The sequence below is a fragment of the Phascolarctos cinereus genome, unplaced genomic scaffold, assembly GCF_003287225.1.
Source record: "Phascolarctos cinereus isolate Bilbo 61053 unplaced genomic scaffold, phaCin_HiC Scaffold_2;HRSCAF=192, whole genome shotgun sequence".
Classification (NCBI taxonomy): Eukaryota; Metazoa; Chordata; class Mammalia; order Diprotodontia; family Phascolarctidae; genus Phascolarctos; species Phascolarctos cinereus.
The window spans coordinates 153,161,432-153,185,879 of NW_027555625.1; the positions used below are offsets into that span (position 1 = coordinate 153,161,432).

The 24,448-nt window shown below is 35.7% G+C and overlaps 1 protein-coding gene across 3 annotated transcripts in view; it reads left to right on the forward strand.

Moving 5' to 3' along the window:
* Positions 1 to 24,448, forward strand: part of NAPB (NSF attachment protein beta) — a 64,948-nt gene that overhangs the window by 24,096 nt on the left and 16,404 nt on the right. For 2 of the 3 annotated variants that reach the window (XM_020987053.2, XM_078149692.1), the window contains 4 exons: positions 6,110 to 6,189; positions 9,518 to 9,634; positions 11,770 to 11,816; positions 11,967 to 12,044. In XM_020987053.2, the coding sequence (XP_020842712.1) occupies positions 6,110 to 6,189; positions 9,518 to 9,634; positions 11,770 to 11,816; positions 11,967 to 12,044 (322 nt within the window). Of the gene's footprint in view, positions 1 to 6,109; positions 6,190 to 9,517; positions 9,635 to 11,769; positions 11,817 to 11,966; positions 12,045 to 24,448 lie in introns of those variants that run through there. The other variant, XM_020987071.2, reaches the window with a different exon arrangement.

Here is a 24,448-nt window from a genome sequence, read left to right on the forward strand (position 1 = left end):
TTGGGAGTGTACCTGCCAAGACAAATCCAGGAACTGTATGAATATAATTATAAAACACCTTTTATACAAATAAAGTCAGATTTACATAATTGGAGAAATATCAATTGTTTATGAGTGAGCAGAGCCAGTATAATAAAAATGACAATTCTACCTAAATTAATCTACTTATTCAGTGCCATCCCAATTAAATTTCCAAAGTTATTTTGTTGATCAAGAAAAAATAATAATAGAAGTCATTTGGAAGAATAAAAGAGCAAGAATATCCAAGGAATTAATGGGAAAAAAAAGTAAAGGAAGGATGTCTAGCAGTGCCAGATCCTAGACTGTATTATGTCAGTAATTATCAAAACTGTGTGGTACTGGCTAAGGAATAGAATGGTGGATTAGATTAGTGGAATAGAGTAGATATACAATAGACAGTAGTAAGTGATTATAGTAACCTTGTGTTTGATAAATTAAAGCTTTGAGGATAAGAATTCATTGTCTGGTAAAAATTGTTGGGGAAAAATGGAAAATAGTCTGGCAGAAACTAGTTATAGACCAGTATCTTATACTGTTTACCAAGATAAGGTCAAAATGGATATATGACCTAGTCATAAAGGGAGATATCATAAGTAGATTAAAAGAACATGAAACATATTACCAATTAGATTTGTGGATAGAACAATTTATGAATAAAGAGATAAAGAGCTTTGTGAGACATAAAATGAATAATTTTGATTACATTAAATTAAAAGGGTTTTATACAAATAAAACCAATGTAGCCAAATTAGAAGGAAAGCAAAAAAATTTGGGAAAACATTTTTATAGACAATTTCTTGGATAAAGGCCTCATATCCCAAATATAGAGAGAACTTTGTCAAATTTATAAGAATATGAGTCATCCCCAGTTGATAAATGGTCAAAAGATATGAAGAGGCAGTTTTTGGAGGACCCTTACACAAATTCTACTTTATGTAAAGAATTTTGAAAGAAATCCTCAGCCCCCCCTCCAAAAAAAAAAACCCTAAACTTTACTGTATAGTACTGTGCTCTCTCTCTCCCTCTCCCTTTCTCTCCCCCTCTCTCTCCCTTGCTTTCTCCTCCTGCCCCACTGTGTCCCCACCTACCCAAAAAAGCCTTAAAAAACCCTGCAAGTGAAATCAGAAGAATGGAAGAGATATTGCCACCACCTGCTGAATTGTGGGGCTTTGCCCAGCTCTGCCCACTCATGTGTCTACCTGCATGTCTGTCTTCCTGTCTGTGCTTGGGTACTCCATATCTGTCCCTGACATCCACATGTCACCCATCCTCTTTGCTTCCCAGATGTTCTTCCTCTCTGTTTTGATCCTGCCGCCAAATGGTTGGCCCATTCATATTCTTCCTCTTGTTCTCACTTCTCTGTCCTTACCCCACAGTGGCCTTGAACTATATGCTGGCCTCTTCCTTCCACCAGCATGAGGCCACTTTCCTGCCTCCCTCCCTGCCTTCCCTCATGACAGGCAAATTCTCATTGGGTAAAAATTGCTTTCATTAGGGGTCTGTCTCTAAAGTGAGAACTGTCTGTGTTCTCTATTCCCACTACTAGGTGAGAAATTGCTTGCTGTACAGTTGGCCCCTTCAGGGAGCTTTTGGCTCCAAAAGCCTAGCTATTATTTAATCTCACCATCCCAAGTGCCTGCCAAAGGCTTTATCAGGGAACTCCAAAAACATAAGCCCCACAGTGTTATAAGGAACCCCAGGGAGAGATGGCAAGATGGCTTACTATACACCTCTTCCAGAGCTCAACCTATCCTAGGCCTATCTCAAAAGAGGTAGACTTTCATGTGACTTAGTGAACAGAGTCCATCAGGATACCTAGGTGATAAATGTGGGCTCTCTAGAGCTCATAGTTCATTAAACCTCTGAGTTTCCTTTTTAGATTGTGAGGAAGCAGGTGTTGCTAGCTTAATATGTATTACATGTGGAATCATCTGAGTTTTCTCCATCCAGTGTGTTTATTAAAACTTAACTGAGCATGTTGGACCCTGTATTTTCATAGGTTTGATCTTCCTTTAGTACCTCTATCTCCATGGCCCTGTCCAGTGAAGTCAACCCTTATCAATCCGAGGTGTGGCTCAGATCAGTCCAGGGATTCAAACTTGGGATAGGACACCATGAAACATTTGTGGACCATAAAAGTCAATAAAAAATGAATTTACTTACAGTAAGAGATTTAAAAAGATATGGTTACTAACTAAAATTGATGCTGTTCCTTTTTTCATCACTACCTCCACCTTTACTAGGGTAGCAGTGCTAAGTCAGAGAGCCATGCCAGTGGTTCAAATCATAGTTCTCTAGACCAGGGCTTCTTAAACTTTTTCCACTTGTTACTCCTTCAGCGCTTCTTAAACTGTGCTACCCCATATGGGGTAGCAACCAACCAACCAAGTCCTTTTGGACAGTCTCCTTGCTTCCCAAAGGAAAACTAGCCTCACCTACATAGTACAGATGCTACTTCTACCACAGATCCTAGTATGGGGAAAAATGTCTCTTGTTATTAATATGGCAATATATAATTTGTATATTCATGTATACATTTGCTAGCAGGCAATATCAATTTATTTATATTTCCAGAGGAAGGATGACACTTGGAGCTACAGCAAACATATCCTTATGTAATTCTTAAGGATCATAGTAACTGAAATGAAAGATTATGAAATAAATTGCAGCATTCTTAATTGAATGAATGTTAAGTATTCTGCTGAGGTTAGACCGTTAGATGTACCAAACTTTTTTTCCCTTTTCTCTTCCCATGTGAACTTGGAGATATGTCTCTAGGTTTACTTTGTTTCTTACTCTTCCTCTCCCTATTCACCTGACTTCCCCACTTTATTTTCCTTTACACACACACACACACACACACACACACACACACACACACACACACACACGCACACACATAATATTGATTCAGTCTTAGGAGGTCATGGGATTTAATCCATTAATTCAGTTCTTCATGCTTCAGATTCTTTAAATTGCCCCTTAAATCTTTAGTCTCTTAAACCCTTTTCTGCATTGATGATGATTCTTTATTATTCTTTTACCCAAGTTCTTTTTTTTTTAATTCAGTCGTTTTTGGTCATGTCTGACTCTTGGTGATTCCATTTAGGGTTTTCTTGGCAAAGATGCTGGAATGGTTTGCCATTTCTTCTCCAGCTCATTTTATAAATGAGGAAACTGAGGCAAACAGGGTTAAGTGACTTGCCTAGGGTCCCACAGCTAGTAAGTGTCTGAGGCCAGATTTGAACTCAGGAAGATGAATCTTCCTGACTCAGGCTCAGCAGTCTATATCTACTGTGCCACCTAGTTGCCTTGTTGTTACTTTTGCTAACGATAACTTTGGTAGTGGTGGTGGTGGTCCTTTGTTCTCAAAGAGGACCAGTGACATCATTAGAGTGATGTCTTGACTTGCCAAAAGCATGAAGGAGTTGATTCCATTGGTATTTTCTTGGTAATTGTATTTATTTTCTGGTTTTTTGTGTTTCTGTTGTTTTGGGGTATTTGTAGTTCAGATATTGTTGATGAGTTGAGGTGAGTATTTCAAAGGTTGCCTCTATTTTCTTAAATGTCATTTTCATTAATTATTAGGCTACTTTTGCAGGATATGTTAATTTTGGTTTGTGGTTTAACTTCTTTTGTTTTTTGGATTATACTATTATTCTGGTCTCTTCTCCAATTTCATGCCTGCATGACATTAACCCATATCTGGGTTATTTGAGTTGTAGTTCACTCATATGTCTCTAGGCTGCTTGCAATTTTTGTTTTTTATTGAAATTGGGAATTTTAGCTACAGTATAATTTGAATTTCTTTGCTGGTGATCTATGGATTTGATACATCAGTGCTTTATCATCTGTATTCAAAAGTTCTGTACAGCTTTCTTCTGTTTATTTCCTACAGTATTATTTTCAGGTTTTTTAATTTGTTCTGACATATCTATGTTCCTTCAGCAATCTCTGTACATTCTTTCCTCAAGGTCAGTCATTTTGGCTCGTGTAGGATTATTGCATAGGATTAATGCATTCTTTTAATATTTTTGTTTTTCTGTTACCATTTTTCTTGTAGTTCTATATTTTTGCATTTCCAGTCTGTTGTTCTCTTTCTCATGGTCACTGCTTCTCTAGATACAGTGTCATATCTAAGTACTGTACTCTGCTATTATTGTGGTTGTCAGTTCTATATCAAAATCTGTGATTTCTGATCTAATTCCATGCCTAGTTTTTAAGTTGTTTTATTTCTCTTTTGAACCATTTTGTTGTTTCTTGTTGGCTTATCTGTTTCTCTGATTATAACTTCCCTAGAGATCTATATCTATATTTATACATATACATATATACATATTTGCATATATGCACATATATATATATATATGTATCTTCATACCACTTTGTGTAAATAGGTTATCATTGGACATATGTTATAATCTATATGTTATATATATATTTGACATATGTTACAATCTGTATACAAATCTCTCTTTTGTCATTTATAACTTTGATTCTTCAGAAATTGTGACATTCTGAGATTTGAAACCACACAACATCAGTCATAGAACATTTATATTTGAATGAGATGGTTTTTGTGTGCCAGGGAACAACTTAGAATCATTGAAAACGCTATGAAATTTCCCAAATGATATGTAGCCCACACTCTTCTTCCTGTTCAATTATAGACCCACTTTATTGTCCATCTGCTGTGCTTGTTCTAAACATGTGAACTATTTTAACAACTCAGTGGTTGGCTATCCAATAATTTTGTCATAGTTTGATCATGTACCCCATAAGATTTTTTTAAAAATTTAGTTTGTACTCCCAATATAGGGAGTATTTACTTGTTTATAAATTATTCAATTATACTACTGTACTAATAATTACAAATACTATAAAATGATCTTAAAATAGAAATTAGAGGGTGAGATAAAGATGAAATAATATAATATTTGATCCAAGAGTTAATAGTAATGGAGTTTGAATAGAGAAGTGACATGGTTGAAAAAAAAAACCCTACACTTGAGGAAAATCATTTTGACAGTTTTGTCTAGGATGGATTAGAGAGGGAGAGTCAGTGAGACCAATAAGGAAGTCGTTGCAACAATCTGAAAGGTAATAATGGCCTTAACTAGTGTAAGTAGAGAGGAAAGGATAAATGAGGTATTTGAAATACTATATTGTTAGAAATTACAAGATTTGGCACCTGGTCATACATGTGAGGTGAGGGAAAATGAGGAGTCAAGGTTATAATGCCAAAGTTATTAACCTGGATGACTAGAAGAATGGTGATACTCTTAATGTAAATAGGAAAGTTCAAAAGAGGAGTGAGTTTGGGAGAAAGGTAATGAGTTTTGTTTTGGAAATGTTGAGTTTGAGTTGTTTATGGGACATAGTATTTAGAATGTCTAATAGATAGTTGGTGATGTTGGACTAAAGATCAGGGGGGTGATTGGGGATGGATATGTAAATCTAGGAGTTATCTTTGCCAAGAGATGATAATTAAACTCATAGGAGCCAGTGAAGTTACCAAGTAAAAGAGTGTTCAGAGAGAAGATATCTTAGGACAGAGCTTTTTGTGTATACTCATCGTTACAGGGTGTGATATAGATGATAATCTGGAAAAAGGGACTAAGAAGGAATGGTCACAGGGGTAGAGGAACCAAGATAACAGTCTCACAAGTCAGGAGAGAATCATTATCTAGGAAAATAGAGTAATAAACAGAACGGAATTCTGCAGGGTGCTTAAAAAGGATGAAGATTGAGAAAAAGTGATCTGATGTGTCAATAAAGATATCATGAATAACTTTGAGAGAGAGGCTTTTCAATTGAGTGAGGGGTCAAGGGTAATACTGTGAACCCAAGAGACTAGATGGTCAGTGGTGTGCTCAGCAGAATTAGGAAAATTTGGAAGACACAATAGTTTACGGGGGAAAAAAAGAATGTAATGTCATACCCAACCATACCTGCTTATCCTCTACTATTCCGTTTTTCCCAAAATGAAAAGTATGTTTGGGACAGAGTGGGGAGGAAGGAAAGTGTCAGGAATGATGGTTTTAATTGCAGTGCCAAGAGTGACCTTGTCTTTTTTTTTTTTACTTAGAGGAAATACAAGAATAGAAGAGGCTTGTGAAATGTATACGAGAGCTGCAAACATGTTCAAGATGGCCAAAAATTGGAGTGGTATGTATGAGCTTTTTGTTTTTAGACAGTAGATCAGTATTTTCAAAACAAGAAATGACACCACTGCCTTAAGTTCTATTTAGAGAAAAGGACTATGCCCACCTAAATCCCATATTGTAAGTGCCATGAAAGTACATAGGTGGTAAATTGTCATATACAAGTATGACTACCAAAGACCTGTCCTAGTGAAGTAATAAACATAAGCAAAAAGTAACCTACTTTATTTTTTTAAGGCCTGGAAACAGCAACTGCTTTGTTTTCTCCAAACCATTTAATACAGTGGGCATTCAGGAAATGTTAACATAATTATAATAATAAAAATTAAGCTAAGATTAAGAAAGAGTAGCCATCATCATAATTGCATTCACATTGTGTCAGAAAAGGACGAGAACAGAGATAATCAAAAAAGTATTTTGAAATACTTTTAAGAAATTTAAACATTTATGTTACCAGTGAAAAGAATGTCTAATTACTTTATGTGAACCAGATGGCAATGGTCTTTGATCACTATCAGTTCCTATTAGGACAGGTATTTCTTTAGGAATTATAATAGTGATAAAGTTGACTAAATATAAATATCAGCCCTCTTTTTTTTTCTTAAACTAATCCTTCATTGATACAGTTTCAACAGTAGAAAAGTTAATAAAATCAACTTCCATTTGCCAAAAATGAGATATTCTTTCTGAGTAAATGACTTTTTCTAAGTTAATTTTAGGGGGAAATAGTGGTAAGGAACCCTAATTTTTCCTTCTTGAAACAGGTTTTACTGTTTTCATATTAAGGGCAGGTAGGTATTGTTGGGGGTTTTTTTAATAGCAATAAAATGGTTACTATTTTTGAGCAAGATACTACTGTAACTTTTTCTTCAACATAGTTTACCCTAAATCAGTCCACATATTCTATGTGTCTTCTTTTCCTGTACCGTCAAAACATATGAATGTAGGTGAAAGCAAGCTATTTAATTTTATTTGTCCACAGAATTAATTTTATTTTCTAAATCTGAAACTTTAAAAAAAATTTAACTGAAATTTAAATTACTAACATTTGACCTACATTACTGTATTTTGGTGATTGCAGTGTCCACTTACCTAGCTCCTGATACTTTTTTGGACTACTGCCTCCAAGAAGAGATAGACATTTTAAGATAATAAAAGTACTACATATTATGCATTGCTCATTTCATAATATGAACCTGAAAAGATCATACCATGTTGAGAGAAAATAAAGTTCAGTTGTTTTAAAGCCTATGTTTATTTATATTTAAAGAAACTAGATAAGCTAATTAACTGTGAGTTCCATATGTGCCTGTGATTTCAGAATTTCTATAGTGATGATTACAAATAATAAACAAAATTTAATAAATCTTTTTTGAAGGTAGAAAGGCAAATATGCAGAATTTAAAGTCAATATATTATTGGGGTTTTTTTGGAGAAACAGAGAAAGATGGAAAAGTCCCAAATGTTGGGCTGTATTCAGACATCTATAATTGAACATATTACTCATAGTTTGAGAACATTCTGTAGGTGTTTGTCATTAGTGCTTTTAATTGTGTAAGCTCTTTTATTTGAATGTTTTTCTTTGTTATGCTTCATGAGAGAGCCTGTTTTAGATATAAATTGGGTGGCCAAGTATTAAATAACTACATAAAGAAATATGAAGTTTAAAATACAACTTTCTTGAAGGAAGCAGATATCTTCCTTTGCATTCCCACATAATTCATACATATATAATCCAGGTACCCTTTTCATTGTTCCTTGACTCGGTCAGTTTTTTTCAGTCTGCACAACTCTATGGTATTTTCTGCCTTCTATAGGAAATGCCTTTCTTAATTCTTCTTGTATGTATAAATCTTACTCATCCTCCCAGACCAATCTCAAATCCCACCTTTCCCAGCAATTTCTGTATGTAGTGAACCAAAACCTCTCCTTTCTACTATCTCATAGCACCTGTGTGATATTTCTACTACATATTGGGGCACATAAATGTGTCCTTCCTTGTTCTCTTCTTGAGTAGTATCCTAGATTGTGAGTCCTATCACCTGTGTTGTAGTCATGACGTCATCTAAAAATACCTCTTGAGGGCAGGAATTGTAAATATTTTGTACTACTTTTATATCCTCCCTAGTGACTGGGCTCTCTAGTACTATATTATTTTTAAAATAAGTTGAATTCAAAGGGACTTGAGCTATATTGGGTACTAATTTTTTTTTAAATGAAGGTTGTTACTTGTGAGTGGCCGTGCTTAAAGGAACATGGCCTTCGAAACTGTAAAAATTCATACAGGTGTACCCTGATGGCATGGCAACAAACAATTAATATGTTTTACAGCAATGGAATTAGGTCTTATAGTAATCATAAGGTTATAGATATAGAACTGGAAGAAACCTCGCAAGTCTCCCTACCTCCTCCACCTACTTTTTTTTTTCAGACAACCTCTTTTACAATGAACGTGAGAACAGAGAAGGTTACTTGTCTATGTTCATACAGGTAGTAAGTAAATGGCCAAGCAAGGATTCAAACCTATGATCTCAACTCCAAATTCAGTCCTGTTTCCACCATACCATAATAACCAACATTTTATAGTATTTTAAAGTTAATAATGCACTTTGGATACATTATATTTCATTTTGTTGCTTGATCCTCACAATAGCTATGTGAAGTTATTTGTAATCAAACCCCACTATAACATTCAGTATAGGTAGACTGTTCTTTTGAGACCAGCTTCACTTGCCTTCTGGTCCAGTTCCCCTACCCCATGATTTCTTTTATACTCCAGAACAGAGTGGGGAACCTGTGGCATGTGGCCTTCTAGGTCCTTGGGTGTGGCCTTTTGACTGAGTCCAAATTTTACACAGCAAATTCTTTTATTAGGGATTTGTTCTGTGAAGTTTGGAATCAGTCAAAGGGCTGCACTTGAGGAGGTAGAAGGCCACATGTGGCCTCAAGGCTTCAGGTTCCCCACTCCTGCCCCAGAATATCACCTCCTGAGACATGGAGAAATCCTGGCTTTCTCTTTCTAGTCATTTCTGCACATTCACCACCCTAAGAATATATGCCTCTATTCCAGCTAGCAGTGTTCTTATAGAACTAACTGCCCCACTAAAACATTATTTTTGATTCACTTAACATTTTTTTGTGTGAGGAATCAAGTAATTTTGGCAGGGTATATTTATTCTTGACTCTATTTGTTTCTGACTTGGAATACTATGTTTCAGTGAAATCCTGATTTAAAAAAAAAGTAGATCAAGCTGCTGAAGGTTATACTTTGATGCAACTATAAACCTCTGGATATTTAGTAGAACTAGAGAAATACAACTTTTCTTTTCTAGCTGCAGGAAATGCCTTTTGTCAGGCAGCCAAGTTGCATATGCAGCTACAGAGCAAGCATGATTCTGCTACAAGTTTTGTGGATGCTGGAAATGCTTACAAAAAGGCTGATCCACAAGGTGAGACCCAGAATACTATGTATTCAACAATATCTGCTTAACTCTGTGTTTACATATTTTCAGATTTTTAGGTAGAACATTAGCAAAGTCTTTCATAGGCTACTAGAATATTTTATTTTTATCCTTTTAACAAAAATAACTACTGTAACCTAATTTAGAATATTTGAGTTGTTTTTCATAGTTTGGGTTTAGAGGACCCTTATTTACTTATACAAGTATTTGGAAGTAGTATATGGACAAAGAGTAAATGATTTTGACTGTGTAGTTGTGAACATAGTTGCTCCAGCTATCCATATTTATTGGTGAAATTGATTGTATACATACTTTGTATGTTCTTACTGTCTTTATAGAAGCTTTTGTGTGTTTACATATTGAGTATATAGATAGCTGGTTTGGGGCTTTAACTCCATCCTAAAGTTATCCTCTCTTCTAGAGGATTACATCTTATATAAGATTGAAATATATTTAAAAATTCATTTGTAACTCTTGTAGAAATCCTCCCAGTTATAGAATGAGGTTGTGAGACTTGGAAGAAGATATGGTACACATAGTTATTATATATCAGTTTTGAAAAGGATTTTTCAGGATATTTTGATTTTTCTATTTGATGTACATGGTGAAAATTTTTTTAAATGAATGTGCTTCTGAAATAAGAAAGGCCTTTGTAAAAGTTACTAATGTATTTAAATAAATGCACTTGACAAATAAAAGTATTAATTACTATTACTCTGTTGTCCTCTTAACATGTAATAATATGAATGACTTTCACTTATAAGATGGTTTAAAGTTTTCATAGTGCTTTTAATGGATGTAATTTCCTTTATTTCTTTAGAGGATTGCTTTCCAAACTGTTTTCCACATGAAGTAACTAGGGATTTAATGAGAGTATTTTTAATGATAGCTGTAGTTTCCCCCTCTAAAATATTAAATAAGAAAGAATATGTATAGGGTATCCCAAAAGTTTTAATAACATACACATAATGCGTATGTATACTCCTACACATATGTATATGTATAAATATATTTATACCTATACAAACACACATGCATATATATATGTGTGTGTGTGTGTGTGTGTGTGTGTATATATATATGTATATATATATATATATATATATATATATATATATATATATATATATGCATGCACTATGTAATCAAAGGTACTTGTTACATGTGGCAGTTTTTAAAATTTCACATATGCTTAATTTCCTCCATTTTTCTTCAAAAGTTATCTGATTCCACTTTTTTCTCTTTTGTGGAATGTCTCCCAGTATGCCCTCTAAACCACCATTTGTGCATTCCATCAATATACAAAAAGTAAAAAAAAAGTGTCATTGCCAAATTAGTTTGGGAAATTATCTAGTATTTCAGTCAGAAATGTTCACTTTTAGATTACTAAAATAAGACCCTAGAATAGAGTTAACTTTTTACTCTTATGTATTTTATGATGCTGAACTACTTTTATGCCACAGTAGAGTTTTTGATAACCTTTACTGATGAAGTTGCATATTTTTTAGGTAAATTTCTATAGCTTTTTTATGTAGATATGTTTAATAGAATAATAGTCATGCGCTTTCTTGAGCATGCTAGAAAATGTTGGCTTGACTTGTCTAAGGAATTTCATCAAAATCTATTTGAGTTGAACTGCAAGAAGAATAGAACTTATAGCACTGACCTTTCTTGTGTTCCAATGGCAGGAATGATGCTATGTCTTCTAGTTATGACTCATATGAGACCAAAAGAGGACAGCTTTTCATTCTACTCTGCTTATGGTTTTAAATTATAACTTACCCAAGTTAATATTAATGAACCCATGCTTTTGTTTTCTTTGTGATGCAATCTTTCATGTGGATGGAATCCTCATTTAGAGGTCATAAGTAAATAAGCCGAATACTGCTAGCACGGGCTGTAATTCCCTAATTTACATTGTAGTGGTTGGAAACAAAACCAAGCTATAATTACAATTGGAGTTTTGCATGATTGTGTTTCCTTTTCACTAACTTCCCTGTCCACCTTCCATTCCCAAATTATACCTAATTAATATTCTAATAAGAGCCGTGAAGAAAATTTCACTTTAATCTTATTTGACTGAATGGATCTCTCATTGTTTTTCTTAAATGCCTACGCTTCAGAGGCTATCAACTGCTTAAATGCAGCCATCGATATTTACACAGACATGGTAAGAAATTGCATTGCTTGAGCGGCTGTGGGGTGGAATCAATGAGATGTCTTGGAGTATTATTCTTTTTTCACTTTTTCCCAAACTGATTTGGTAGAAAACAAATGAATATGATAGATGAACCTCTGCTTTTGTTTCTTTTGTTCCCAGGGAAGATTTACAATTGCAGCCAAGCATCATATTACAATTGCTGAGATATATGAAACTGAGCTGGTAGATATTGAAAAGGTAAGTTTGCAATAGCTATTCTTGCAAAATTTTGATCTAAAGAATGGTAGATAAAATTAAACTTTTTTTACCTTCCTTTTCTTTTTGGTTAGGCAATGGGGTTAAGTGACTTGCCCAGGGTCACGCAGCTACTAAGTGTTTTGTGTCTGAGGCTGGATTTGAACTCAGGTCCTCCTGACTCTAGTACCAGCGCTGTATCCACTGCACCACCTAGCTGCCCCTTAACTTTTTTTAAGAGAGCATTTTACTAGCCAGTTAAATTTTTGCTAAAGGAAGCCAGCATTCTTGAAGCTGACTTACATTTTGGTAGTAACTAATTATTTGTTCTTCATTAAGTCTTTCACTGATCACTGCTACAAATGTCCCTTTATCTTTTAATGTGAGGTCATCTAAGTGATAATTTGTTGAATTTAATCCTGTAGTCTCCCAGTAATCTCTTGGAACTCATTTTATCATGAAAATGAAAAATGTTGCAAAAGGATCCTGGATGTAGGTGACTGTCTTATCAATGTATCTGTTTTTGATTGAAAACTCCAGGAGAAAAGAACTTTTTATCTTATTAACTGCTATCAATCTTTTTTCAAGGAGGTATCACAAAGCCAAGTTCCCAGGAGGTGCTTGATGATGGAACATTCAGACTTGGAATTAACTACTTCATTAAAGATTCTATAAACATGGGAAAGCAGTGTGCAGGGTGGTGCTTTCAAGGATAGCTAGGTTGTGAGCTCCATTCTAGCTCTCCTTCAAAATGCCATTGTAGCCTAGGTAGCCATTTGAATGTGAGACTAATATTGGGGATCGTCTTAACTTTCAGAGCTAATCAAAGAGAAAACCACTTCATTTTACTTCTGTCTTCTCTATTAAACAACATGATCTTCACACTGGAAGGTTATAGAAGCTGTGGTTAAGAGGAAATTGAAATATGTAGGGAATACTTAACTGTTGAAAATTTTTTTTCTAATCTTCAGGTCTAGATGATTCATATCTGATATTTACACGTTTTCATGTATAAGAATTTGAAGATTGCATAATGAATCATTTTCTTTGAGAAATCATAGTGAATGGGAAGGTTGCCAGAAGACTAGAAGTGGGTAGAGGTTGTTTCTGCATTTGATAGGGAAGAGACAGTAGATTACAGAAACTAAAAATAAGCAGAATTCTAGAATAGATTATTAAATGTATTTTGTGAACACTCAAAGTCATTATTACTAGGAACTGTCTTGAATTTGCTAAAAACCAGTTATGTTAAACTAAATTCTATTTCCTTAGAATTTCTAGGTAAACAGATCAAGTGACTGTCATAGATACTGTATTCACAGTGTCAGACCGGCATTTCACAAAATCTATCCTTATATTTTTGTGTACATGTTAGGTGCTCCCCAAATGATAATGTGATTAGCAATGCTGGCTACAAATCATTGCTAGGCTAGAGGGCGAGCTCCAGTGGTGTGCCACAGTATTCTACCCTTGGTAACATTCTGTTCCACATCTTTATCAATAATTTTGGGGAATATATAGAAGGCATGTTTATCAAATTTGTGGGTGACACAAAGCTTGAAGAGAGCTAATACGTTGAATGACAGGAGTCGGAAAGACATGTCAAAATTAACACAGTGTAATTTTATAAGAATAAATGTGAAGTCCTATACTTGGATTTGGAATAATTAATTATAAGAGATTGGGAACATATTTGACAATATTTTATGTGAAAAAAAATCTAGAGGCTTTAAATGATTATGAGCTCAATATGAATCAACATTTTGATAACGTCTTCAAAAAAGCTAATTCAATTTTTGACTACCCTAGTAAAAGAGTAAATTAAGAATGATGGTAGAAAACAAACAGGCTTCCAGGAGCCAAGATGGCGGAGTGAAAAGGCAGTCCCTCTCACTCTCCCCTATCAACCTCTGAAAACCCAGAAAATATCACCCTAGAAAAAAAAACCCTGGAACACCTGAACTAGAAGAAAGATGAGAAGCAGCAGTGCAGCAGCACAGCAAACCGGTCTCCCAGTGCCTCAGCAAAAATAAGGGAGGCAGAACTACAAGGGGCCCCAGGCAGACAAGTACCCTGCATTCATCTGAATGGAGGTGAAGAAAACAACCTAAAGGCTTCCTAAAGCCCGGTCTTGCTGATTCCAACCCAACACCAGGTGAGCTGTAGGAGCCCTGAAGCCTCCAATTGTGAAGAAATCCTGAAGCCCAGGTGGTAGAGCAGGCAAACACCAACACCTGGACCTCCCAGTGCCTCAGTGAGGGCAGGAGGAACCGGTGGAAACCAGCTCAGAAAACCACCAGGAGCCGGCACTCCACTGCAAAGGAATCTCCCAGTGCATTAGCAGAAATGAGGGAGACAACACTGCAGGGGCCCCAGGCAAATAAACATCCTGCAGCACCCATCTAAAAGGAGCTGAAGAAAGCTAAAGGAAAGGAAAAGCAGGCAACCTAGAATTGCCTGAAAGTTCCAGCCTTGCTGATTCCAGCCCAACACAAGGTAAGCTGCCAGAAACCTACAGCCTCCAATTCCCAGCATAAGAGGCCCCAGCACGCAAAGCCAGTGACCAAGACCTAGGCTCCCAACACAAGAAGCTTGGGTCAGTACCCTCTGTTCCCCAGCAGGAGAGCTCAGTCTCTTTAAAGGCCAGGGAATAAAGAAACACCATGAGTAAAAAGAATGTACCATAGATTCATATTATGAGAAGAGTGAAGATCAAGACAGAAATTCTGAAGAGGACAACATTGTCAACAAACCCACATCTGCAACAACAAAAGGGAATATGAACTGGTCTGAAGCCCAAAAAGCCTTCTTAGAAGAGCTCAAGAAGGATTTTAATAGTCAAATGAGAGAGGTAAAGAGTCCTTCAAAAATACAATTGGCCAATTGGAAAAAAAATACACTGAAGAAAACAAGTCCCTAAAAAACAATTGGCCAATTGAAGAAGGAAGGACAAAAACTAACAGAAGAGTATGTGAAGAAAAAGTCCCTAAAAAACACAATTGGCCAGTTGAAGAAGGAAGTACAAAAACTAACAGAAGAAAACAATCTGTTAAAAACTAGAATTGGACAAATGGAAACTAATGTCTCTATGAGAGAGCAAGAATCAGTCAAACAGAAACAAAAAAATGAAAAAATAGATGAAAATGTAAAATACCTCATCAGTAAAACAACCGACCTGGAAAATCGACTCAGGAGAGACAATTTAAAAATTATTGGACTACCTGAAAATCATGATGAAAAAAAGAGCCTGGACAGTATCTTTCAGGAAATCATAAAGGAAAACTGCCCGAAGTCCTAGAACCAGAAGGGAAAATAACCATAGAAAGAATCCACCATCACCACCTGAAAGAGATCCCAAATTGACAATGCCAAGAAATATAATAGCAAAATTCCAAAATTACCAGATGAAAGAGAAGGTGCTGCAAGCAGCCAGAAAGAAAGAATTTAAATATCATGGAACCACAGTCAGGATTACACAGGACCTTGCAGCTTCTACATTAAAAGACCGGGCATGGAACATGATATTCTAAGGCAAAGGAGCTTGGAATGCAGCCAAGGATCAATTACCCAGCAAAAATGAGCATCATTTTTCAAGGGAGAGGTGGATTATTCAACGAAATAGGAGACTTCCAAACTTTCCTGATAAAAAGACCAGAGCTCAACAAAAAATTTGATCTTCAAGTACAGGACTCAAGAAGGACATAAAAAGGTAAATGGGACAGAAGGATACAATATGTTGTTAATGGGGGGGGGCTGTTTAAACCCCTACAAGGGAATATGAGCAACCCTTGAGAACTGTATTTATTACACCTTGTTAAAGGAGTATACATAAAGAGGGTGGATATTAGTTGACTTTGATGTAATGATAAAAAAAAATCTAATCAAGTGGGTTAAATGGATCCAAATAAGTGGATCAATCTGATCTTAGAAAATGTACTGAGAAAGGAGGAGGCAGACAAGGGTAAATTACATTACAGGAAAAGACACAAAATCCTATTACAGCAGAGGGAAAAAAGGCGGGGGAGCATTGTTTGAACCTTACTCTCATCAGATTTGGCTCAAGAAGGGCATAATATAATCAGTTAGGTATAGAAATCTAACTTGCCCTATAGGCAGTAGGAGGGAAAAGGGGAAAGAAAAGGGAGGGGGGAAAAGAAGGGAGGGAAGAAGCAGTAAGACTAAAGGGAAGAAAAGGGAAAGGGATAATAAAAGGGGGAAGGGACTGAAGGAGGCGGTGGTCAAAAGCAAAACACTAGTGAAGGGGGAAAGGAAAAAGGAGAAAGAAAAGCATAAATGGGGGAAAGGATGGAGAAAAAGACACAGATAGTAATCATAACTGTGAATGTGAATGGGATGAACTCTCCCATAAAATGGAAAGGATTGCAGAATGGATTAAAAACCATAATCCTACAATATGTTGTTTACAGGAAACACATTTGAAAAAGAGTGACACATACAGGGTAAAGGTAAAAGGCTGGAGCAGAATATATTATGCGTCAGCTGAAGTAAAAAAAGCAGGGGTAGCAATCCTGATCTCAGACAAAGCAAAAGCAAAAATAGATCTAATCAAAAGAGATAAGGAAGGAAACTACATCCTGCTAAAAGGCACCATAGACAATGAAGTAATATCATTACTAAATATATATGCACCAAATGGTATAGCATCCAAATTCTTACAGGAGAAGTTCAGGGAGTTACAGGAAGAAATAGACAGCAAAACTATACTAGTGGGGGACCTGAACCTCCCCCTCTCAGCACTAGATAAGTCTAACCACAAAATAAACAAGAAAGAAGTTAAGGAGGTGAATAGAACATTAGAAAAGTTAGGTATGATAGACCTCTGGAGAAAACTGAATGGGGATAGAAAGGAATATACTTTTTCTCGCAGTACATGGCACATACACAAAAATTGACCATGTACTAGGGCATAAAAACCTCACAATCCAATGCAGAAAGGCAGAAATATTAAATGCATCCTTTTCAGATCATGATGCAATAAAAATTATATGTAATAAAGGGCCATGGAAAGATAGACTAAAAAATAATTGGAAACTAAATAATCTAATCCTAAAAAATGATTGGGTCAAACAACAAATCATAGAAACAATCAATAATTTCATTCAAGAGAATGACAATAATGAGACAACATACCAAAACCTATGGGATGCAGCGAAAGCAGTTCTTAGGGGAAGTTTTATATCTCTAAATGCTTACATAAATAAAATAGAAAAAGAGGAGATTAATGAATTGGGCATACAACTAAAAAAACTAGAAAAAGAACAAATTAAAAATCCTCAACTAAACACCAAATTAGAAATATTGAAAACCAAAGGAAAAATTAATAAAATTGAAATTAAGAAAACTATTGAACTAATAAATAAAACTAAGAGCTGGTTTTATGAAAAAACCAATAAAATAGATAAGCCTTTGGTTAATTTAATTAAAAAAAAGAAAGAAGAAAACCAAATTACTAGTATCAAGAATGAAAAGGGCAAGCTACCACCAAGGAAGAGGAAATTAAAACAATAATTAGGAATTATTTTGCCCAACTATATGCCAACAAATTTGACAATCTTAGTGAAATGGATACATATTTACAAAAATATAAATTGCCCAGATTAACGAAGAGGAAGTAAAATACTTAAATAACCCCATCTCAGAAAAAGAAATTGAACAAGCCATTGATGAACTCCCTAGGAAAAAATCTCCAGGGCCAGATGGATTTACATGCGAATTCTATCAAACATTTAAAGAACAATTAATTCCAATACTATATAGACTATTTGGGAAAATAGGTGAAGAAGGAGTCTTACCAAATTCTTTTTATGATACAAATATGGTGTTGATACCTAAACCAGGAAGAGTCAAAATAGAGAAAGAAAATTATAGACCAATTTCTCTAATGAATATAGATGCAAAAATTTTAAACAAAATACTAGCAAGTAGATTGCAGCAACTTATCACAAGAATAATACACTATGACCAGGTAGGATTTATACCAGGAATGCAGGGTTGGTTCAATATTAGGAAAACTATCAGCATCATTGAGCATATCAACAACAAAACCAACAGAAACCACATGATCATCTCAATAGATGCAGAAAAAGCTTTTGATAAAATACAACACCCATTCCTATTAAAAACACTAGAAAGCATAGGTATAAATGGAGTCTTCCTTAAAATAATAAATAGCATTATCTAAAACCTTCAGCAAGCATTATATGTAATGGGGACAGGCTAGAAGCATTTCCAATAAGATCGGGGGTGAAACAAGGATGTCCATTATCACCACTGTTATTCAATATTGTACTGGAAACCTTAGCTTTAGCAATAAGAGAAGAAAAAGAAATTGAAGGCATTAGAATAGGCAAAGAAGAAACAAAGCTATCACTCTTTGCAGATGACATGATGATATACTTAGAGAATCCTAGAGAATCAAGTAAAAAACTACTTGAAATAATAAACAACTTTAGCAAAGTTGCAGGCTATAAAATAAACCCACATAAATCATCAGCATTTCTATATATTACCAACAAAGCCCAACAGCAAGAGATAGAAAGAGAAATCCCATTTAAACTTACTGTAGACATTATAAAATATTTAGGAGTCTACCTCCTGAAACAAACCCAGGAACTCTATGAACACAATTACAAAACACTTTTCACACAAATAAAATCAGATCTAAATAATTGGAAAAACATCAGTTGCTCATGGGTAGGCGAGCTAATATAATAAAAATGACAATCCTACCTAAGCTAATTTACTTATTCAGTGCCATACCAATCAAACTACCAAAAATTATTTTATAGAGTTAGAAAAAATAATAACAAGATTCATTTGGAAAAAAAAAGGTCCAGAATATCAAAGGAACTAATGAAAAGAAATGCAGGGGAAGGTGGCCTAGCAATTCCAGATCTTAAATTGTATTATAAAGCAGCAATCATCAAAACTGCTTGGTACTGGCTAAGAAATAGGGAGGTGGATCAGTGGAATAGGTTAAATATGCAAGACAGTAGTCAATGACTATAGTAATCTATTATTTGATAAAGCCAAAGACCCCAGCTTCTGGGATAAGAATCCACTCTTTGAAAAAAACTGCTGGGAAAACTGGAAAAGAGTATGGCAGAAACTAGGCATAGACCCAAATCTCACACCATATACCAAAATAAAGTCAAAATGGGTTCAGGACTTAGATATAAAGGCTGATACCATAAGTAAACTGGGAGAACAAGGAATAGTTTACCTATCAGATCTATGGAGAACAGAAGAATTCATGACCAAACAGGAGATAGAGAACATTATGAAAAGCAAAATGGATAATTTTGATTACATTAAATTGAAAAGTTTTTGCACAAACAAAGCCAATGCAACTAAGATTAGAAGGAAGGTAGAAAATTGGGAAAGAATTTTTACAACCAGTCTCTCTGCTAAAGGCCTCATTTCTTTTTCTTTTTTGGCTTTTTAAGGCAATTGGGGTTAAGTAACTTGCTCAGGGTCACACAGCTAGTAAGTGTTAAGTGTTTGTTCTGAGGCCGGATTTGAACTCAGGTCCTCCTGACTTCAGGGCCGGTGCTCTATCCATTGTGCCACCTAGCTGCCCCTCATTTCTAAAATATATAGAGAATTAAGACAAAGTTATAAGAACACAAGCAATTCCCCAATTGATAAATGGTCAAAAGATATGAACAGACAGTTCTCAGACGAAGAAATTAAAGCCATCTATAGTCATATGAAAAAATGCTCTAAATCGTTATTGATTAGAGAAATGCAAATCAAAACAACTCTGAGGTACCATATCACACCTATCAGATTGGCCAACATGACAAAAGAGGAAAATGATAAATGTTGGAGAGGATGTGGGAAAATTGCAATGCTAATACATTGTTGGTGGAGTTGTGAAATGATCCAACCATTTTGGAGAACAATTTGGAACTATGCCCAAAGGGCTACAAAAATGTGCATACCCTTTGACCCAGCAATAGCACTTCTAGGGCTACATCCCAAAGAGAGCAAACAAATGGGAAAAGGACCCACATGTACAAAAATATACATAGCAGCTCTTTTTGTGGTAGCAAAGAATTGGAAATTGAGAGGATGACCATCAATTGCAGAATGGCTGAGCAAGTTGTGAATGTAATGGAATAGTATCGTGCTGTAAGAAATGATGAACATGCTGACTTCAGAAAAACCTGGAAAGACTTATATGGTCTGATGCTGAGTGAAGTGAGCAGAACCAAGAGGACTTTGTACACAATAACAGCCATGTTATGCAATGACTAAGAATGTTAAACTGAACCCTTCTCAGCATTACAGGGATCTAAGAGATCTCCAGAGGCCTTGGGATGGAAAATGCTGTCCACATCCAAAGAAAGAACTATGTTAGTCAAATCGCTATCACTTATTTTTACCTTCTGTTGAGTTTTGTTTCATCTTTCTGATAGTTCCTCCTATTGGTTTTAATTTTTACTTACAACTTCACTAATGTGAAAATATGGTTAATGGATATGTAAATGTAAAGCCTATGTCAGATTGTGTGCCGTCTTGGGGAGGGGGGGGGGGGAAAAGTGAGAAAAATTTTCAACTCAAGAGCATATGGGAAAAAAAACACATATACATACATATATACATACATACATAAATAAGACAAACTGCTTAAAAAACAAAAAAAAATGATGGTAGAACTCTTGATCTTGCATATTTACTGTTGACAGTGGCATAGACTGCTATGGAATGGGCAAGATCCTAGAAATCATATCTGTGGGGTCATGGAATGGAGTCAGGAGGAAGCAGCACAGACAAATGATATCAGGACAGGATAATAGTAGGCAAAAGGCAGATATCCTGGATAAGGAAAAGATCATGAGGTCAGGAGGCTTTATTCACATGCAGAGGTCTAGAGAGGCAATTTGCATTAGCTTGTGTAGTGATACAGCAACTACTAGAAATACTCAGGTCTCAAAGGAACTTTGGTACTGGGCATCAGACAGTGATGCAATTTTGAAACGAGTACAAGACAGGGACTCACTTATAAAAAATAAGGCAAGAGGTCCGTCCTTAGAAGTGGACCATAGGATAACAGTAGAACTAGCACAAATGATCCACCAACACAAGAACCAAATATTTGCATGCCCTAAGCAAGTTTTGAAAATTGTGCTGTTGTTTTCACTGTTCACCAGAACCAGAATCAGTCTAACCAAATTTACTTATCACAAGATACTTTTGTACCTTGGAAGCTGAAATCTTTCCACATTAAGTATATGCATTTATTAAAAAGTGTGACTCATCCTCCCACATGTCTTGATCTAGGTAGCTAACTGCTTTGCTTGTGGTGTTCCTTAAATACCTGTTTCTCCTACCTATCTGACCATTTTTTTCTCTGTCTCCTTTGCTGTGTTTTTATCCAGGTCACATCTGCTAACTGTGCATATCTCACAGGGCTCTGTCCTGGGCCCTGTTCTTTTTTCCCTCTATACTGTTTTACTTGGTGATCCCTTTAGCTCCTCTGGATTTCATTATCATCTCTATGCTGATGATTCTCAAATCCATTTATTCTTCCCTAACCTCTCTCCTGGATGCCAGTCTCACCTGCCTATTGAATTTTCAAACTGTATGTCCTGTAGTCATATTAAACTCAACCTGTCCAAAATTAATTCATTATCTTTCACGCAAAACCCTTCCATCTTCTAACTTCCCTAGTACTGTCCAGGGTTCCTAGTCACCTAGCCTCACAATCTAGGTGTCATCCCAAACTTCTTACTCTCATCTTCCATATCCAGTCTGTTTCCCAGTCTTGTTGATTTTATCTTCATGACATCTTTCATATATGCCTGTTTTTCTCTTCTGACACTGTCTCCACTCTAGTGCAAGTCCTCATCACCACTCCCCTGCCTGGACTGTTGCAATAGCCTGCAGGTTGGTCTCATTGTCTCAAATGCCTCCACTCTCTAGTCCATTCTGCATTCAGCTGTTATGTTGATCTTCCTAAAACACAGGTCTGACTGTGTCACCCCTCTGTTCAGTAAGCTCCATGGCTCCCTGTTGCCTCAGGGATCAAGTGTAAATCCTATTTGGATTTTAATTCCTTTCGTAACCTGGCCCTTTTCTACCTTTCTTCTTGCACTTTACTCTTTTTCATGTACTCTACAGTCCTGCTACACTGGACTTCTTGCTGTTCCTCACACATGACAGCCCATCTCCTCCATACACTTTCATTGGTGGCCTTTTGTAAGGAAAAAAAGGAAATAAGCTAGATTAAGTGACAGGGAAGAGAATTAAGTAAGAGGCATAATGGTAGATAGCAGAGTCTTAACGTCTAGGTCTAGGGAAAGACAAAAAGGTCCTGCCCAAGATGCTCTGAGTATCTTCTCCATCACACTGGTACTTTCTTTGCCTCCTCCTTCCTTCTGTATTGTGAGGCATGGACCCCAAGTGTGTATACCTATAGCACGTGGCTAGAAATTTGGGCTTGCATTTATCAAAGGTCATTCAGTCAACACACATTTATTAAGTGCCTACTACATGCCAGGCACTTGTACTAAGCACTGGGTATGCAAAGAAATTGTGCCCATGCAGTTCCCAGTCTAATGAGGAAGACAACATACAAACAACCATGTCCAAACAAGATGTATATATAGGATCAAATGGAAATAATAGAGGGATGGCACTAACATTAAGGAAGATTGGGAAAGACTTCTTGTAGAAGGTGAAAGTTGAGCTGGTCTTGGAAAAAAGCGAAGGAAGCCAGAGGAGACACAGAAGAGGAGGGAGAAAATTCCAGGCATGGACACCAGCTAGTGAAATACAAAGTCAAGAGACTGATTATGATCAAGAATGTCACTGCATCATTTAGTATCTTGGGGTGAGGAAGGTTTGAAAACCTAGGAAAGCTAGGAAGGGGCTGGGTATTTTTATATGCTTATCAATTTGTAAATTTTACAACCACAGTGAAACAATGACATTGTTCCATTTAATAAGAATTGGTTATAAGTTGGATTTGATGATTTCCTGTTCTTCTTTATCCCAAGTGCTTTGGGGTCTTAAAATTCCAAACAGGTATCATTATGACTATTTTCATTTGTAAGGATTATAGTACTTACAAGTAGAAAGGAACCTTAGGTATCAACTAAGTATCCCCCTCATTTTACAGATAGTAAGGTACAGATTCCCCCTCTCCCATCTTGACCTAAAAAGATCATAACAATAATGAGGACAATGAGAGCAATATATAGCTTACAAACAGCTTAACATATAGGAATAGGGCCTAGACCAGTGATTCTATTGGCTTAGGGAACTTTGCCTGGTGAAGAAATGCCTTCTACTTATGCAGTGAGGCACCTTCTCAGCATCTGAAAGTTACATAGAGTTACTGAGAGGATTAATGACTTGCCCAGTGTCATAGCCAGTTTGTGTCACAGCTGGGACTTGAACCTAGATTTTATTGGCTTCAAGTTTGACCTATTCCCTTTGCTGCACTGCCTCTAACTTTATATATAGTATTATTTAATTCTCACTGCAGTTCTGTCAGGTGGGTAGATAAGGATCGTTATGGGAATGCATATGGGAAAATGCATTTCAGAGGGTTGAGTGCTTTGCCTTAGACACAAGGAAGTTAGTGCAGGAGCTAGGATCCAAGCCCACGTCTTTTGACTCCAGGTCCAGGTTTTTTCACACTAAAACTTTTTGTCTCTGGACTTTGGAATGCTCATATGTAATATATGTAACAGTACTTTGTATAATTGAATAAGACTCTAGGATTACATTAATCTATTTATATCTTGAAATTTGGGTTATCTTTAGTGGTGCAGAGTAGGAATATCAAGCTTTATAAGTTGTTTTTGGTTGAGTTTATTGCTTTGATTTAGATTTTAGAGTAATCTATTATTGTGTAGTTTTCTATATATTTGTTACTTATTAACTTTAGTCTGTATGTAGTATTTAAAATGTTTAATCACTAGTTTGTAAAGTTATATTTATGATGGATAATTATAATTTTCAATAAATTTTTAAATTATGAATTGCAAACACTTGACTAAAGGGTAATACTGCACATTAGAAAGTCAGTCAAGTATGTTCTCTGAAACTTTTGCTATTTGATAGTGAAATCTCAAACTATTACAGCTGAGACAATCGAGATCATCTAATCCAACCCCTATATTTTGCTTGAATGTACAAAATATGAATTGTTGTTATAGGCGAGATATATGCTTATGCTCCACTTCTGACCTCTAGTAAAACTTGCAAAAGCCAACAGTTTTTATTGTTAAACAAAATTTTTAAAGAAAGAAATATTTTTAAAAGTTTCTCATTAATTTTTCCTTTGGTATAAGATGCCAAAGGGATGAAAAGAGATTTTTTTGAAGATCATTAAAATAAGCAATGAATTAGTTGATCATATTTTTAAAATTAAG